The sequence below is a fragment of the Vicugna pacos genome, chromosome 13, assembly GCF_048564905.1.
Source record: "Vicugna pacos chromosome 13, VicPac4, whole genome shotgun sequence".
Classification (NCBI taxonomy): domain Eukaryota; kingdom Metazoa; phylum Chordata; class Mammalia; order Artiodactyla; family Camelidae; genus Vicugna; species Vicugna pacos.
The window spans coordinates 59,088,326-59,104,536 of NC_132999.1; the positions used below are offsets into that span (position 1 = coordinate 59,088,326).

General features: G+C 40.4%; 1 protein-coding gene across 8 annotated transcripts in view; it reads right to left on the minus strand.

The window, feature by feature from the left end:
- VPS13D (vacuolar protein sorting 13 homolog D) overlaps positions 1-16,211 on the minus strand; it is a 224,918-nt gene that overhangs the window by 143,255 nt on the left and 65,452 nt on the right. For all 8 annotated transcript variants that reach the window (XM_072975362.1, XM_072975361.1, XM_072975360.1 and 5 more), the window contains exons 32-39: positions 15,768-15,901; positions 13,369-13,524; positions 11,986-12,196; positions 11,272-11,346; positions 8,370-8,576; positions 6,834-6,923; positions 4,356-4,496; positions 1,489-1,611 (exon numbers count right to left, since the gene is read on the minus strand). In XM_072975362.1, coding sequence (XP_072831463.1) covers positions 1,489-1,611; positions 4,356-4,496; positions 6,834-6,923; positions 8,370-8,576; positions 11,272-11,346; positions 11,986-12,196; positions 13,369-13,524; positions 15,768-15,901 — 1,137 coding nt within the window. The remainder of the gene's footprint in view (positions 1-1,488; positions 1,612-4,355; positions 4,497-6,833; positions 6,924-8,369; positions 8,577-11,271; positions 11,347-11,985; positions 12,197-13,368; positions 13,525-15,767; positions 15,902-16,211) is intronic.

Genomic DNA, 16,211 nt, shown 5'->3' on the forward strand with positions numbered 1-16,211 from the left:
TGTCAAAAGGAATGCCCAGCAATTGTTTCGGTAGGTCTAGTAAGAGAATACAATCCCATCTGCTATTCTACTATCTAGGAATTTCCAGTAAGAAAAGAGGTTTGGAAATTTAGGTATATTTGTTTATGTCTAATTAAAAAGATACACACTTTTATAAGCCTAAGCAACCACAAAAATCTGTAAGTAAATAAAAATCCAGCTTTAATTTAGCACAGGCATTTAACACAGATAAGGTAGCTTATTAACTACAGAGAAAGAGGAGAACATAAAAATAAAGGGGCAGGGGGGCAGGCGGAGAGGGACAAAAGAAAAGTCCTTCATCAGAACCCTGAAGATTAGGCCTTCCTAGTGTTTGCACTGAGTCTGGATTTAAGATCCCTCTGCATGAGTAATGTCTTTAGAAACACACTCTCTAGGACACATTACATATTACAGAGATTATTTAGAGTCTTCTGGGTAGACTGCATTACAGTCTCTGGACACACAAACTGGGCAGGTTAGAGGAGGAGCCAGGATTGAAGCTGATGATATCTGAAAGGCCCTGGCTCCTAAGCAATGGCCTTGAGACTGAGAAGCAGCAGCCTGGGACTCAGAGAGCAAGCAGAGCTGACATGTCCTCGTCCCTCCTTCCTGAAGTACAAGGCAGACAGAAAGTCCATTTATACACCCTGAGGAGAGACGAACCAGTTCAAATGCTTCATACACTAAGAAAATCCATCTTCCCAGGACACGTTTGCAGACCAGATGGAATAGTTAAGTATTCGTGAGCTATGTAAAGTCCAGCCAAGACTCCCCAAAGAAACCACACTGAAAGAGCTGGGGCTGAGTTGAATTTGGATGACAATGGCTTGTGGAACAACTAAGGACCGCGTAGTTGGCCATCACAATCTCCCCAGCTCTGAGGAAATCAGAGCTCCATGGTGAAGCGTTAAATAAGGAAAGAAAACATTGTTAACAGAACAAACTGACTCCTCTTTCTTCAAGAGGCTGGGTATTCAATGCATTTATACTTTACAAACAGCACAGGGCCCCCCTTTAAACAATTATTTCCACATGGGCGCCTGCCCTCCCTCTCTTCAAGAATATAACCAAACTCTCTATCTCTAGATTTAGGAAACTGAAAAGACGTTCTTTAAAATCCGGTCCAAAAGTCCAACCAATTGGAATGTTCAGCCGAGTAACACAAACTGATGGATGGCTGATCCTGATGCATTTTCAGATGCACCAGTTCACGTGCAATGTGACCAGAATGTAGGAATAGTACATTGCACTTTCTTCCTCTCCCCAACAGTGAAATTAGAGCTCATATTAAAAGATCAGCATCTTATGCCAGAAAAATGTCCCCTGCAAAGACTAAAACAGCTATAGAAGACATAATTTCCTGTACTTTCTCCACAGAAAGGATGATTCTATTTGAATTTCTCAATGAAACATGGCTCTGTGGGTCAAATGTGATTTAGTCAAACATTTGTAGGAAAAAAATCTTACTTTGTCCAAAGCATGGAGGATCCACCGAAGAGCCCATCCAGTCTTCTGATGTAGTTGAAACTATTTCCTTGTCCTGTTTACAGTAATCTGCCATCCATGATTCCTTAGTACTTATATATTGGTCTAGAAAAAATTACCCAAAGATATTAAGAATAGAAGTAGAAAAGATTGAGGGTTTAAGACAGATAATTTCAATTCAGCAAAACAAGCTTTTATTGAATGCCTCACTAAATGCTCAACACTATGCTAGATTCTGAGAAAGTCTGTCCCCTGGAGAACCTCATACTCCACTGGAAGAAATTAACGTTTAACAAAAAACTGTCACCACAAAACTATCTGACAATGTGAAAGGAGCTAAAACAAAGACCCAAATAAAATGGTACGGGAGCCCGTGACAGGGGGAGATTTACTCTGCTTTGGCAGAAGTGGAGGAGTACACACGAAAGCCCATGGGAGTCTACAGAGAGGTGAGGACCTTTGCTCTGGGTCTTGAAGGATAGGTAAGGTGCCCGATGGGATTAGAGGCACACAGCCATTCCAGACAGAGAGAAGAGCACATACAAAGACTTCAGGACATGAAAGTGCATGACACACTGAGGGAGCGGTGTGACTCCAGCACGGCATCCTAGAGCACAGGGACGTGGCAAAGAAGTCTAGAAAAGAGAACAGCTTGCTCTGTGAAGAGCATGGCATGCCAAGCTAAGGCCCAGGGTACGGACAGAAAGACCAGTCACAGGCTACTAAAAAACCACCAAGCTCAGGAGGCTGAAATCCAGCTGACAATTCTCTAGGAGTGCTTTTACTTTTTTAAGAGGAGAATTATTATGGGGAGAGCAGATTAACAAAGTAATCACAATGCACCACACCTGGATAAAGACTTTTTATACTAATTAAAGTATTATCTTTTTTTAAAACAAGAACTATTAGTTTCTGGTTTTCAACTCCAATATTTGGCTACAAAAAGAATATTTAAACACTACCAAGTCACAGCAATGTTTCTGGGTTTCAGCACAATATTCGGAATAAGGAATTAAAGGTCAAAAAAACCCACTTTATGGCCAACAAGAATACCTACCTTTTGTTCTTTTCTTTTCTTTCAAACAGAGGTACTGCAGATTGAACCCAAGACCCTGTGCATGCTAAGCACGTGCTCTCCCACTGAGCCACACCTATCCCCTTAACAAGAATGCCTTTTGGAAGGTATTTTTAATAGACAGATACTCATTAGAAATGCCACCAGAACTCTTCTGTTTGAGGTAAGTTCCTGCTTATTGTAGCTTTTCAAAGCTCTGCCCCAAACTATCTAAACTTCCAGATGAACAGATTACACAAGAAGTAATATAGGAGTCAAAATAACAGAGAAGAATCATGAGATCAATTTACTATTCCATAGGTGATATTTAATATCCAGGCAAATTTTTTTAATTGAAGTACAGTTGATTTACAATGTTGTGCTAGTTTCTGGTGTACAGCAAAGTGATTCGGTTTTATGTATACATACACATATTCTTTTTTATACTCTTTTCCATTACAGTGTACTACAAGCTATTAAATACAACTCCTTGTGCTATATAGTAGGACCTAACTGTTTATCTATTTTATATATAGTAGTTTGTATCTGCTAATCCCAAACTCCTAGTTAATCCCTCCCCGCTTTCCTTTCCCCTTTGGTAACCACAAGTTTGTTTTCTATGTCTGTGTGGGTCTGTTTCTGTTTTGTAAATCAGTTCATTTTATCATACTTTAGATTCCACACGTAAGTGATATCCTATGAATATTCAGGCAAATTAGTGAATGAAATCTGCAAATGTAAAACACTGGTTTTAAAATTTGGAGATCAATAAACTTAAGAGCCTTATTTCACTATATATTCTCCATCCTACTCTGACATGGAATAAACCAATAGATAGCTTATAAGCCTCAATCCAACACATACACTCAAAGAAGTTCACAGATTTGCACTACAATCTGCCCTCTGTATCTGTGGGGTCTGCAAGTGGGATGTAAAACCCACAGATACCGAGAGCCAACTGTGGTCACTGTACTAGGTCACTTTATGTAAGGGTCTTGAGCATCCACAGATTCTGGTGCCTCTGGTGGGGTGGAGGTGGGAGTGCAGTGCTAGAAACAATCCCTTTGGATACCAAGGCACAACTGTAGTACGTGTTACCTATCACTCAGAGGTAACTACAGTGGTACCAAAAATCAGATCGTGTAGATCAGTAACTTAAAGGGTGAGTGTAGTTTTCATAGTCAAAGTAGGCACTACCTGACTGGATGATGTAACTCTTCTTTTGATATAAAGACAAGCATAGAGTGATTCTGACACACTACACTGAATCCAGGAACGTACATTTCAGTGTTGTCAAAAAAACTATCAGAACACACACTATGAGCTTGGCAACTCTTTAGCCCAGTGATTTTCAGAGTCAGGTCACACAATCTTTGATGGGAAACAGCATAGGCGACTTATCCTGCTATAAAGACAGTTAAAATTACACCATTTAAGAATTATTCTATGACTAGCCTGAGAGAAGTGAATCTAAACTCACTTCGAGGACATTTAATAAATCCCAGTGATCAAGCATCACAGGGAGAAAGTTCATCATGGACACTGATGTTCCCCATGTGGTCTAGGCTCTTACTTGCTCACTGACAGCATTACTGCCGGATGCCACCTCTGGAGCAACAGTTAACGTTAAGAAGCATCATGAGGCCAGGTTAGGGTTAATCAGGAAAGCAGCCATGATGAGTAAGTGACATCTGCTATGGGCCCAAGTATTTGCTAAACCAGGATTAATGGTCTTCCAGACAAGAGTCTTATGCACAGAAAGGTACCAATGTTCTAAAGACAACTTTCCACTCACCAATTAACACAGAAGTGATATTGATATCCAAACGGTGTTTGGCCTTGGCTTCCAGCTTCAGTCGAGGAGGATGGAGACGACTAGCTGCCTGTTGTTGCCAGGATACAGAGCATGGCCATGGCTCAATAAATGGCTCCCAGCCTAAAAGAACACAGGAAATAAGACATCTGTTCAGCAGATACCAAGAGTTTACAGGGGAACACCATTCACAAATGCTCAGCAAGGACACGCTATGGCTAATAGCTTTGTACTGCCAACGTGACTTCACAACAAAAGCACCACCTTTAGCTGCAGGTCCCCCTCCAGGCGTCTGTATGGTCTAAGGGACATGCGTAGAAGAGCACATGTGTACCCCAACCACGGTCATCCAAAGATGGGAGGAAGGAAGGTAGGGAGTATGTGCCCTCTTCTATTAAAGAGCAGGCAGGATCTGTCTTTGATATACTCAAGATGGGAAAAGAGCATCTCAGACTCAGGTTGAAGAAGTCATGTCAGTGGCTGAAGTAACTATTAAATTTGACTATCCTGCTTACATCAAGAAGCCAGTGGTTGAATAAACAGGTATTCTTGGAACTCCATTAACTTAAGTTTTCCAAATTTATCTTAAAATGTCACATGTACAAAAGATATAAACAACATATATGTATGGTTTAAAGAATAAACTGCTACAGGCACTCATGCACCCACTATTCAGCTTAAGAAAAAGTACACGTGCCTTTGAAGTACACCACCCCCCACCAACCTCTCCCACCCAACTCCAAGTAACTATTAGCTTGAATTGTTAATCATTTCCTCGCTCTTTATTATAGCTTTACCACACATGTATGCATTTCTTAAGAATATGTAGATTAGTTTGTCCTACTGAGAATCTTTTCACAAACAGAATCCAACTGGATGTATTCTTTTGCAGGTTTTATTTCAGCTCAGTGACATGTCTTTGAGATTCACTCACACTGATGACATACAGCTGCCGTACTTTCTTTCCCCCACTGAACTGTGATCAAGCTATGAACAGACCACACTTTATTCATCCATTCTACTGCTAAGAGACACTTCACGTGATTCTAGCTATTTGGAAGACCACTACTATCAGCGGTCTCACACTTGTGTCCTCGTACACACAGACAAGAGCTTCTCTAGGGTACAGACCTAGAAGAAGCATATTGCTGGAGTGGCTGAGTAAGCTTACAGGTCCTGTCACTTGTTTCCCCAAGTGGCTGCCTCAGTTTACAATTCTGACAGAAGGAAGTAAGCGTTCTACAGCTCATATCTTCACACACGTAGTAGGGTCGTGCTTCCATTTTGCCCATTTGTTAAGTGAGAAAAATGGTACCTCACTGTGGTTTTAAAGACTCAACTTTTCAAGGGCAGTTAATTTTTAACAGTTTTCTAAATATACTCAATCTGCCATCGATGAAGAGATTTACCAACACAAGTCCAATCTAACATGTAACATTATGTAGGAACATTCATCTTCTCACACCTTTTAGTACTTAGTGACCTGGACGTGTTCACACAACTTTAAAGTAAGCAATATTTGCTCTGGGAAAATAAATGAGTTTCAAAAAAATAGCTACCATATGCCCTGTAAAAGTTTCTCTCAACTAGCAAGACTTGGACCATTATTCTAAAGTTAAACATTTTGACCAATTAGGAAATAAGAGTGTTACCTTTAAGTGAATCCAGAACAGGGAGGGGAAAACGTTAACTAACAAATAAAATTGAATATGAAGTGTACTCTAGAACAATCAGCAGCAGCAGCACAATACACTGAAGCTTAATTTTCCATTAACATCAAAGGGAGGAGTCACTCTGGCCTAAGCCTGAGATCACACAGCACTACTGGGCTTACTCTGTCCACACCTAAGAAAAATTCTCTCAACCAGCTCGGCCCTGGTATAGGACGGTTCCTGACTGTCCATCTGCACAGGCCCTCACCGTGGTCTTTCCAGTGGAAGAAAAGAAGTCGGAATGTGCCTCGCAGTATCCCTGGGCTTTACGTCTCTGGAAGAACAGCTTGCCCTGATCAACCATGTTCTGCTTTAGGGAGCAGGTAGGGCAGATCATACAGTGTCACTGAATCAGTGCTCTCCTAATGAAACACACACGTCCAGTAAGGAGTGGTAAGGCTTCAAGTTTAAAATGCTTATGGGCTGAAACCTCACTTGGAAATTTAACTACCCTCAGGGCCAAATGATCCTTCACTATTGAGGAATTTCATGTTCTGAAATGGGTCAAACTCCAGGATCAAAAAGAATTGACTAAGAAACCTTTTAAATAATTCAGTTGCAACACATCAAACATATTTTTAGAAAAAAGAAAAATCTTTGTGTTTTGTGTTTTGTGTTTTTGCTGTCATTTATTTTTCATCTTTTCCTGTCCTGTCCCACTCACTTTCCCTCATATAAAATTTATGTAGAAATAGGCCCAGGCAAATGTTGAAGTGTATTTTTTAAATCACGTGATAATTATACTGACCTGACAGAGCACGGTTATAATAATCTCCAGAAAGGGTGAAGTGGGCGTAGCCTTCAGGGCTAGTTCTTACACGCTGCAGAAAATTCAGGCCTGCAATGAAAGCAAATCTTACTGCAGTGGTGGGGCAGGACCAACCAAAACCTTCTTTTGCTGACAAATTGTATTAAAGAGATGTTAGAAAAACAAACACATAGATACAGAAAACAGAGCAGTGGTTACCAGAGGGGAAGGGATGAGAGTGGGAGCAGGGGGGACCAACTGTACGGTAATGGATAGAAACTAAATTTTTGGTGGTGAGCAAGCATGCTGTAGCGTACACAGAACCAGAAATACAATGTCGCACACGTGAAATTTATATAGTATTATAAACTGATATTATCTTAGTAAAAATAAAATAGAGAGATGCTAGTTATAGCTAATATTGATGATCTTATAGGAGAGCATACAAAAAAATTTGATGTTTTGTTCATCGTGGGCTTTTTTGGCATAAATTCTGATTTTTAAAAACACAGCATTAAAATATCATTTATCTTAATTATGGAGTTTTTTGGCACCCCTTTAAAGGGTGTGAATGAGGTAACTGCCTCATTTGCCTCCCTGTAGTCCCAGGCCCAGATCCAGGTGTATCTGAAGCCTGTAAGAACATAAAAAACACACTTCTACCCCAATATCTAAAAAGAAGGTAGAGTGATGAGAACATGTCCTGATAAATATTAGCTCGAAATTTCAAGATTACCATAGCAAAATAAGAAATAATTCTCTGCAGAAAAGATACTCATAGAAACAGTCAAAATTCCAGATGTTAGTTTTAATCAAGTGGCCTTTGTGGTGCCAGAAGCACAGGGAAAAGGAAAACCTCTACAACGTGTAAAAGGTCGAATTAAATCCCCAGAACTGAATTTCCCTTGAAGGGGAGAAGGCTAGCAAGATCAAAACCATGGGAAATTAAAAGTAAACACAGCAGTGAAACTTTCATTTACTCTCCTCAGAAGCCTCATCGACACTGCTTGCAATAACGCGATTTAGGATCAAGTACTTCTACCCTGGTCTCCACTCTGCTGAAGGACAGCTCTCAGATGAACAGTGTTTCACCTCTTAGCCAGCCCTACGGAGGAGACTCTGGGGTGAGCTTTCTGGTAAGTCTCTGTGTTTTTTTAATTTTCAAAAGATACACAGCGTGGAAATATTATTTTCTAAGTTTATCTTTTATATTCCTTTAATAACAGTCCTCTCTACAATCTGTAGATATAAGAAAAGATAAACAAAATAGAGAGATCAGGAATTATTTAACTAGAGCTGTTAATAGAACAGAAATTTCATCAGTGACAATTTTTATTATTCCCAAGCCATAGTCTGAAGGCCACATATGGCAAATGAATACACATTTCTTTAAAATACAAATAATGGAAAACATATGTAAAACCATTATCTAAATTTCACCCACACTACTAAGTACGGGAGAGCAAGAATAACACAAAGAAAGGACAGCAGTCACTGAAGACCTCCGTGCTGCTGCCAGGAATCAGGGGCACTCACGGGAGAAGGTGAGCTCGGCCAGGGGCACGTCGCAGTCCATGCAGTCATCGATGAAGCAGATGCACACGCTTTCGGCTCTAAGCTCCACGCCTGAGACCCACTGCGCCGGCGCAGCCCCCTGGCTGTCGCGGCTGCTAGAGGCCGGGGAAAGGGACCTCAGAGGTTCAGCATTCTTGAACAACCAACTTGCTGCCTTTTTCAGTTGACCTTCAAAGAAATTAAAAGGTGATCGGTTCAACCAGTTCCCACAGCTACTCAAGCAACTCACAGAGGAAACAGAAAAACACACTTGATGAGGACCTACTGGACAGCCCAAGAGAACCTTGGTGCCAGATGTAGTCTCAAACATAAAAAGGGGAAAAAAAGCACAATAACAGGAATTCTGCTTTTAAGCAACTAGAACAAGGCCCTCTTTGTTGCACACCTCCACTCAAGTCTACCACACCTTTCAAGATCTGGCTCAAAAGGCCTCCAGGAAGCCACCCTTCCTCTACTGTGACATCTGTTGAAGGAGGCGAGAGAAGAGGGAAGAAGAGCTTCCAATCCTAGGCGCCCCTCGGTACTAAAGCACTTCATCACTAAGCAGTTTTGCATACGCTGATGTGCTGTTTTGTGACTGCTCTCAAATGTCTTACTTTGTACATTCTTTGTCTTCTCAACCACGTGCGTAATATGAAACTGTTAGGTAACAGCTCCCTGAACGCAACCAGACTGCTAAAGCTATAAAAGAAAAGATTACAGCAGAAAAGAAAAGAAAAGAAAAGAAAAGAAAAGAAAAGAAAAGAAAAGAAAAGAAAAGAAAAGAAAAGAAAAGAAAAAAGAAAAGAAAAGAAAAGAAGAAAAGCAAAGCAACCCCATACTTAATAAATTACTAGAGGCCACTGCGTGTGACAGTGGTCAGTCGTGAAGGGCTCTGGAGCAAGACAGCCGGGCTTCTGATCCTGGCACTTACTAGAGGCTGAATCCTGGGGAAGGGACCTGATCTCTCTGTGCCCAACGCACCACGTACAGGACTGACGTGAGGGGGAAACAAATGCATATGTGGGAAGTTCTCAGACCAGAACCTGGCATACAACAAAGAATTTATCAACATTAGTTGGTATTATTATCTTTATTACTGATGGAACTAAACCTTAGTTACCAAAAAAAAAATTACAAAAATCTAAAAACTTCTAGAAAAACTTTTAACATGTTTGAATTGTTAAAGAGCAAAAAAAAAAAAAGGAAATGTAAACATTAAGGAGTATAAAGTTAATTAAACCAAAAAGCAACAATGGCTAGCGAAAAACAAAGCTAAAGAACACACGATAACTTGGTCTACCTTCATTTTTTTCAGAGGAAAAAGATAGGTAATGCAAACAACTATGTGATGAGACCACACATATGGTTAGAATTTAGCCTGGTACAATCTTTTTAGAAAAAGATTTGTCAAGTGAAGAGCCTCAAAAATGTATCTATATCTTCTTCTCATTCAGTTTTTATAATACTAAGTCTCTCTACCAAAGAAGTACTTAAAAGATGACGACAAAAGTTCATACACAAAAATATTTATTACAGAATTGTGTATAATAATGAATGAACGAAAAAATACTGAAGAATGATTAAATAAATTGTAATATATCCCTAGGTCAATGTAAAAAAAAAATCAATGTTTACAAATAACTTTAATGACATGGGAAGATGCTGCTGATATTAAGTATATTATAATACAGTAATTGTAATTCTATAAAATTGTATTTGCAATATAATCTACCAATATGTAAAATATTACATACATATATATACTGGATACAAGGGCACATCTCATTTTATTTCTCTTTGCTGATACTGTGTTTTCATAAACAAGATTTGTGATTGTAAAATGACTGTAACTCAATAAAAAAATGTTTAAAAAAAAATCTGTGGCAACCCTGTGTTGAGCAGGTCTACTGGCCACCATTTTTCTAATAACATCATTTAATTAAGATATGTACATTGCTTTTTTAGGCATAATGCTATTGCACACTCAACAGACTACAGTGTAAACATATGCACTAGGAAACAAATTCGTGTGACTCGCTCTATTACAGTATTTCCTTTATTGTGGTGCTCTGGAACGAACCCCTAGTGTCTCCAAGGTGTGCCTGTATACAGTACATGGAGAAATAAAAAGAGAGAACATACACACAAGTATCAAGACTGGGAAAAAATACAGCTTTTGCTGTATCTCTGTTTTTTAAGAGGAAGGGGAACACAGAGGGAGGTGGAGAGGCAGTGTGCACAGTATAAAGAACACAGGCACACCTGGCTTTAAATCCATCCTAGCTCCTCACTAACAGGTGAGCTGAGACAAGTTTACTTAACCTATCTGAGCCAGTTTCCCCATCTGAAGTGAGGATCATAATGCCTACCCCCAAGGGCTATGAGGACGGAACAAGGAAACAAAGGACTAGGCACAGGGGAGCTCAATAAATGGCCATGACCCTCAGTATCACCACTATTACCACTCCCACTAGAAATGGTGCTAACGTCTGCAGAGCACATGCTGTGTACCAGGCACCTGCTTAGGTGCTCTGCATACAGTGACTTCTTCACATCAAACCTCCGAGGGAAGTCCTCTTCTCATTGTGCAGATAAGGGAGCACTGGTACAGGGAGGTCAGACCTGCCCAAGTCACTAACAAGCAGCCAGAAGGCGGCAGAGTGAGGATCTGATGCCAGGCAGTCTGCTCCAGAGCCCGAATTCACATCCACTATCAAGCACTATTCCTCATTACTACTGGCCCAAGATTAAATCCAGCCCACAGAGAACCATAGAGGGGTTTCCAGCTCACGAAGTCTCCCTGCAGAAGTTGGGGAGGAAATGGAAAGGAAGCATATTACCAAGATTAACAACAGAAAATGAAAAGCCTTATTCAAATTACCTTGACACACCAAAAGAGCTTTGCGGCAGTCATCCATGCTGAACCCCAGCTCCTGCAGTCTAGCCAGCTGCAACTCTAGGGGAAAAAATGGTATCTATTTTTTATAAATAATCTAATGTAAACTAACCCATAGACTAACTTATGGAGAAAAAAAAGAAATTTGGAAACTAGTGACTCAAACATTTCATTCCTGCTCACAGCGATAAAAAATGTGACAATGAAAATATGTATGTTCATGTATAACTGAAAAATTGTGCTCTACACAACATTGTAAAATGACTATAACTCAATAAAAAATGTTAAAAAAAAGAAAAGCATTTCATTTCTACAGGCAAAAATAAGCTCCTAATTAGAAACCTGTTATCAAGTGTACCCTGAAATTTTTAAGTCTTTTCTCTGTATTGGCCATGTTTTTAAAAGCTTAAAACTTAGTATTATCCATATAACTTTGGAGAAAAACTCAAAGTTAAAACTAAACCTTAGCATTATCCTTATCTCTGGAAGAAACTGTAAAAGGAAAAAAAGTTCAGGCTAGAACAGTTGGTTTGGGGTGTTTATTTTTAAATTTAAAAAAATTAGACAGTCATACTGATGACTTACTTAATGACATACAATTATACCCTGAACAATGTAATTATGCAAAAGAAAATCTTAAAAGTTAAAAAGAAGGGGAGTTATTGGAAGACTGAGTGGGTTTTATAGTTAAATACCTACCCAAGACAGGGTCTAAGGTATGTCTCGCCCCTTCTCTGACTTCCCCTCCAGCTCGGGATGCATCGGGAAGGCAGCTGCTGGAGGAAGTGGCCTGCAGGGCCGCCGCGTCTGGCACTGCAGCGTTAGCTTGCTCTGGGATGGATTTTGCGATGGCAAGAAACAGCTGAACATCATTATAGGAGAGTCTGATATCCAGGGCTTGTAACTGAATCTAACAAAATTTAAAAGGTGGCAGTTTTTAAAGTTGCATTTGCTTTTGTGTCCACACCTCTCACAGGTATCATTCTTCTTCAAGTTCTAGAAGTCCAACAGACGTTACACTAAATTTCTCATTTTGAAGACTGGGAAGATCTTGAAAATGAAACACTAATAGCCATGAGGTAAGATGTCTGAGTTACGAGGTCAAATGTCACAAAGCAGTACCAAATAAAAAACATTAAGCTAGGGAAAATTACTAGAGCAATTAATACTTCAGTAGAGCAATTTTCACACAAGTGTTTTAGTCATCAGGAGGACGGGAGAACGGCTCTGGAGGAGACAGGATCGCCTATCAGCAACACTGTTAATCCACTACTCTTTGATCTATTTAATTTTTTAAATCTCTGACGCAAACTGACCACCCAGCAAAATTTATCTCTTTATTCAAATATAACCTTAAATGAGTCAAGTTCTCCACTAATATTTCTGAAAATCTGGTCCTCTTCAGATAATAGCAACTCGGCTACCACTACCACTGGGAAAAGCAGACACTAACACAAGACCACCTGAAAATGAGATGTCTGTCTGAATGTCTGGCTGTGGTGCTTTATTTATCACATTTTTTTTAAGCCTGAAAATTAGAATCACTTTTCTCTCTCTTTCAAATCTCCTACAGTTCAAACGGATAACTAATTAACAGCTTCGCCGCTACCAAAGAAATACAGCGCCTTGTCGGGCTTTCCTTGCCTGGCTTCCCCTGCCTTTCCTTCCCTCCTCTGCGCTTCTCTTTACAACTCTTTCTCCTAGGGAGACCTCCTCGGTCTCAGGTCTGCTGAGCCATTTCCGCCGCGACTTTGCTGCTTCCCAACTGGAACGCTCTCCTCCTCTACTCCTCTACGTCCCGCCCCTCTGCTTAGACTCACCTTGAGTTTCACTCACAATCAACATTCCTACCTGCGCTGAGTTCTGCCTTCTGTAAAGTTTTAAAGAACTCCAAGACTATACTAGACAATTAAAAAGTCTTTTCTCCTCCATAAGACTGAAAGTTCTAGGGCAGAGACAGTGTCATATTTATTTGATATTTGCTGAAGTAACTAAAATGTTGTTGAGCCTGGCAGAGTAAATAAGTAGTTGAGGAAAGTGCTGAGAGAGTATCAATGTGTTATACAGATTTGTCAACATTACCTCTAGGATAGGTGGAAAATCTTCACTATTGAATGCATCCATCAATCCTGAACTATTCTGGTAAGAAGAATTCCCCACCAGCTCCACTTGAATTTGCACTGGATCAACAATTGAAAGAGCTGTATCTTGCTCATTCCCTAGTCGGCATGAAAACACCTAGAGGATGAAATGCAACACGGCACGGATTAAGGTGTGACTTGGGAGGAGTCTGACCAATAGGAGAAAAAGAGACCACCTCAGAAGCAATCAGCCCTGTAATATCAAAAGAGCCATCACAACTGCTAACATCAACACTGCGAAGAGTGAGGCGGGTGCGCTCACCCACTGCCCAGAGCACGGTGGTTCATCTGTGGGAGAGGCAGTTCTGCAACACGTAACAAGAGGCTTAAAAAGCTCATGTCCTTTGATCCACTAATCCTACTTCTTGCTGGAAACTAGCCTAAGGAAATAATGCAAAATACAGAAAAATTCACTGAACCATTACTTAACAGTTAATTTAAAAAATTAAGAACAACCAAAGTTTTACCACATCTACTCAATGGAATATTTTGCAACCATTTAAAAGTAAAAGTTTAATGGACCATATGGAATGTAGGAAGATAGTTACAACATAGGTTATACGAAAGAGCAGCGCAACCAAAATAATATTACACTGTAACCTTAAAGAAAGAAACACATCAAAATGCCAAGAGAGATGACAGAAGGTGTGACAGGTGATTTTTTCCCTCCCCTAATTTTATGTAAGATAGTTGTTACTTTCATAATTGAAAATAAATACATTAATCATTGAAGCTAGGTGAAAAGTACACAGGGGTTTATTATATCACTGTTTACTTTGTATATGTTTGAAATGTCCTGTAATAAAAAGTTTACAAGTAAATATGTTTATGGGGAGAGAGAAGGGAGGGAAGACCGTCAGGCTAGGACCAGGTTATGTTGCACGCATAGGAAGGGTACAGGACAAAGAAGAGAGCATTTGCTTTGCTCCTTTCCCACCCCACCTCCTTTTTTTTTTTTTTTTTTTGGTATTTTCTAGTGCTATTGAAAAACACATGACACCAAGGTCCTCTGCTATATTCAAAATAAACTCATGTTGTTTCTCTACATTCTCCCCAACGATGTATGAGAGTTGTCTTAAAATTCAGATCCAATTGTGCTGCCTAAGGAGTAAGACTAAAAGGAGTTTCCAGGAATCTCAAATATTTTGCTGTTTAGTTTTTCTAAGACTCTGGAGCAGGAAAGTTTCATTTTCCTTTTTCCTTCAGGGGCTTCTGCCAGACAAAACCCAACCCGCACCCGACAGTTCATTAATCAATCACCAAACTTTTCCATTCAAACCTGGCAGTGTGGTGGCATGGAAATTGGCTGAATGGCAGTTTCATGACCAACTCACATCACGCCAGCGTGCAAATCCTTCCTCTCACACTAAGGTTTCTTTACACGAGAGAAACAAGTGGTAGCAAAGTAAAATCCCTACAGGTTTTATTCAGCTATTTCTGAACAGAAAAAAAAAAGTACCATATGCTGCTGACAGTGAAAATAAGTTTTACTCGTTCAACCTCTGAAATACCACCAGAAAGAAAAGGCATGAAAAAGCTTAATCATAAATGAGAAGGAAGTGATGAGTGACCCTGACCAAATATTCTCATATTATAACAAGAGGAATGTTGGCTGAGACCAGTGAATAAAGAACATTTAACAGAGACATTCATCTGCCTCGTTTCTCCGTCTCTGCATATCCTGGCTTCAAAAGAGGCAGAGAAGTTTTTTCTTAATATTGTATAATGTGATTTTCCAAACACAAAAGCCATCCCAGAGCAAATTACTTCCTTCGTGAGATTACATCAGAGCCCCAAGCATCGCTACCAGGGAGTCACTCCTTTAGGTTAGGCCTGGCTCCCTAAAAGCTGCCCTTACGTAGATCAGATATTCCCAGAAGGGTAACACGGAAAATCCTTAACACTTTTCATACACGGTTTCCATGATCACAAAGCCCAAGGTCTTCACAGGGACAAGCACTCCATGTGGGGAAGGGATGCAGAAGAAATGAGGACCCCTTCCTCACCTTCACAAATTCTCAGAGGCCTAGACCTGCTGGAGAACACGACAAAGAGCCTGACAGGTAACAGGCACCAGAAGAGTTTCCTTGAACATTTTGAGGACAGGAGGGTCTAAAAGAGGTAGGTCCCTCTGCACATTCACAGCCTGACACTGGGGAACTGAATTCACACACCAGAATAACCTGGTAGATCTGAGGAGAAAATGAAGAGAAGAGGCAAGGGTCCTCCAATCCCATCAGTTATTTCCCTGAATGAAAGTTCAGGAGGTACAATTCTCTTCCAGCTGCTATTCTCTCGAGCCAAACATTCAGTGTTCCAGTCAACACACAGACTGCTTACCTCAATGCCAAACAAACTTCCTGAAAAGGGGCGATCGACAAACCGGGGCTTATAGGTGAGCACCGTGGTGCCTTTGAGAATGATGGCATTGGTATCGAAGCAGGACACATCTTCAACGACCACAAACTCCGTGCCTGGAAAGGACAGTATTGTTAACTAAGTCACAGCTGGGATGTCTGCTGACATTCTGCTTCCCTGCCATCCTGAACAAGTTCTCTGTATCTGGCCAGGCACAGCTGAGCCGACAGAGCACTGCACAGGCAACAGAGACTGGGATGCAGTTTCTCTCTTTAGAGTGTATTTTAAGCTAGGTCTCCTGGGAGGCGTAACAGATATTCAGAACCTCGGGAAATCATCCCTTCTCCAAGCACTGACCTGTTTCTAAAATCCCAGGAAGAAAATTCAGATACTAATGTTGGTCAGGCAGCATAAAGCACTAGGTCA